The sequence below is a fragment of the Alligator sinensis genome, unplaced genomic scaffold, assembly GCF_000455745.1.
Source record: "Alligator sinensis unplaced genomic scaffold, ASM45574v1 scaffold50_1, whole genome shotgun sequence".
In the NCBI taxonomy this organism is placed as follows: Eukaryota; Metazoa; Chordata; order Crocodylia; family Alligatoridae; genus Alligator; species Alligator sinensis.
In genome coordinates, this window is record NW_005842059.1 from 2,491,109 (window position 1) to 2,492,493 (window position 1,385).

At 50.1% G+C, this 1,385-nt stretch overlaps 1 protein-coding gene across 6 annotated transcripts in view; it reads right to left on the reverse strand.

Moving 5' to 3' along the window:
- Window positions 1-1,385, reverse strand: part of SAMD4A (sterile alpha motif domain containing 4A) — a 172,663-nt gene that overhangs the window by 80,184 nt on the left and 91,094 nt on the right. For 4 of the 6 annotated variants that reach the window (XM_006023098.3, XM_025203509.1, XM_014519670.2 and 1 more), the window contains one exon: window positions 22-44. In XM_006023098.3, coding sequence (XP_006023160.1) covers window positions 22-44 — 23 coding nt within the window. Of the gene's footprint in view, window positions 45-1,385 lie in introns of all 6 variants that reach the window. The other 2 variants (XM_006023099.3, XM_006023097.3) reach the window with 1 other exon arrangement.

The following is a 1,385-nucleotide window of genomic DNA, read 5'->3' on the forward strand; positions in this document are numbered from 1 at the left end:
AATTACTTTATCATTGGTTTCCTGCTGCCACTGGTTAATGATTCCTGGGGTGGGGAGAGAGAAAAAAAAAAGAAAAAGAAAGTTGTGAAATCAGCAAACACTTCTACCAGATAGCTATATAGATTCCCACCAGGTAAATAGAGCAGAGCACAGGGGACGCCCCCCGCCCCCGGCTGTGCTGCCTCCTGTGCCGTGCAGAATACAGCCTTTAATCCCAAATTTAAGCAGAAAGACCAAAGTGTATTTCTTTTTTAAAAGGAAATGAATTGAGGGAAGGGGTCTAATGGGAGGCCTCTGAAAGGGGCTGCCTTGTCAGAGAGGGAGGGCTCTACACTTCCTGAAGAATTGGGCTGTTTTTAGGGTCTCCCAAAAATCAGCAGTTGCTCCTGAAAAATCCTGGCTAATCCAAGATTTAATAACTGCTTTATTTCTTTTAACACAGAGAGATACATTCACTCGGCGAGATGCTGAGAGAGGCCTTCAAGAACACCGATGAAAAGTCACATTCAGCTCGGTGGAAAAACGCCACCGTTAAAATTTCCCGACGCGAACCGCGTCCGTTCTGCAAGTGCGACGCGCTCCTTCTCGTTCTGGCTGAACGCAAGATCTGCAGAGACACCGCTTTTCACGTGGCATCCGATGCCCTTTGCAGCAAAAGAAACGGAGAGCTTCGATGCGAGAGCACCGGGATCCAGCACACCCAGGGCCCGGCGGCGCCATATGTGCCAGTACGCTGTCTAGCGCAAACAGACTGCCAGCAGAGCTCTGCTGATTTACATCAATGAAAGATCTGGCCCTGCATCTGTAAGCGTGTCCATTCATCAAATTAATTCTTTGGAAAAACAGAAGCCTCGGTAGTGCGAGGCATTTACATATTTCTGACTGGTACAATGCAAGTGTTTCACTACCGTGCGATGAGTCACACCGGAGAGGGCTGCCTAATGCTCCCGTGCTACAATGCAAGCCTTGAAAACCAAGACCAAAATTTGTGCTCTTATTTCTTTGCTCAGCCGCTGACAGCCCCTCGGTACATCACGCAGGCTCCCACCAGCCTCGCTTGCCTGGGGGAGAGCAAACGGCCGTTTTCAGACAAAGCCACTAGGTGGCTTTCTGGAAACGTTGCTTTTTCCGACTCAAAAAACCCCTCTTGCAATAATGTAATAATATTGCCTCCTCGCCCAACGCGCCCCGAGGTACCTCGACGCTTTCAGTTCCACGATCCTTTCCAGGTTCCTCTCCTTGGGAGGAAAACGATCGGCGGGAGAATGCGACTTTGCGATTAAACCATTGCAATGAAAGCGAAATGAGCTGAAAACGAGCTTTGCAACCGAAGCAGACGGGGTGCACGGGGGGGGGGGGGCTATGGGGGAATGCACTCCCCACCA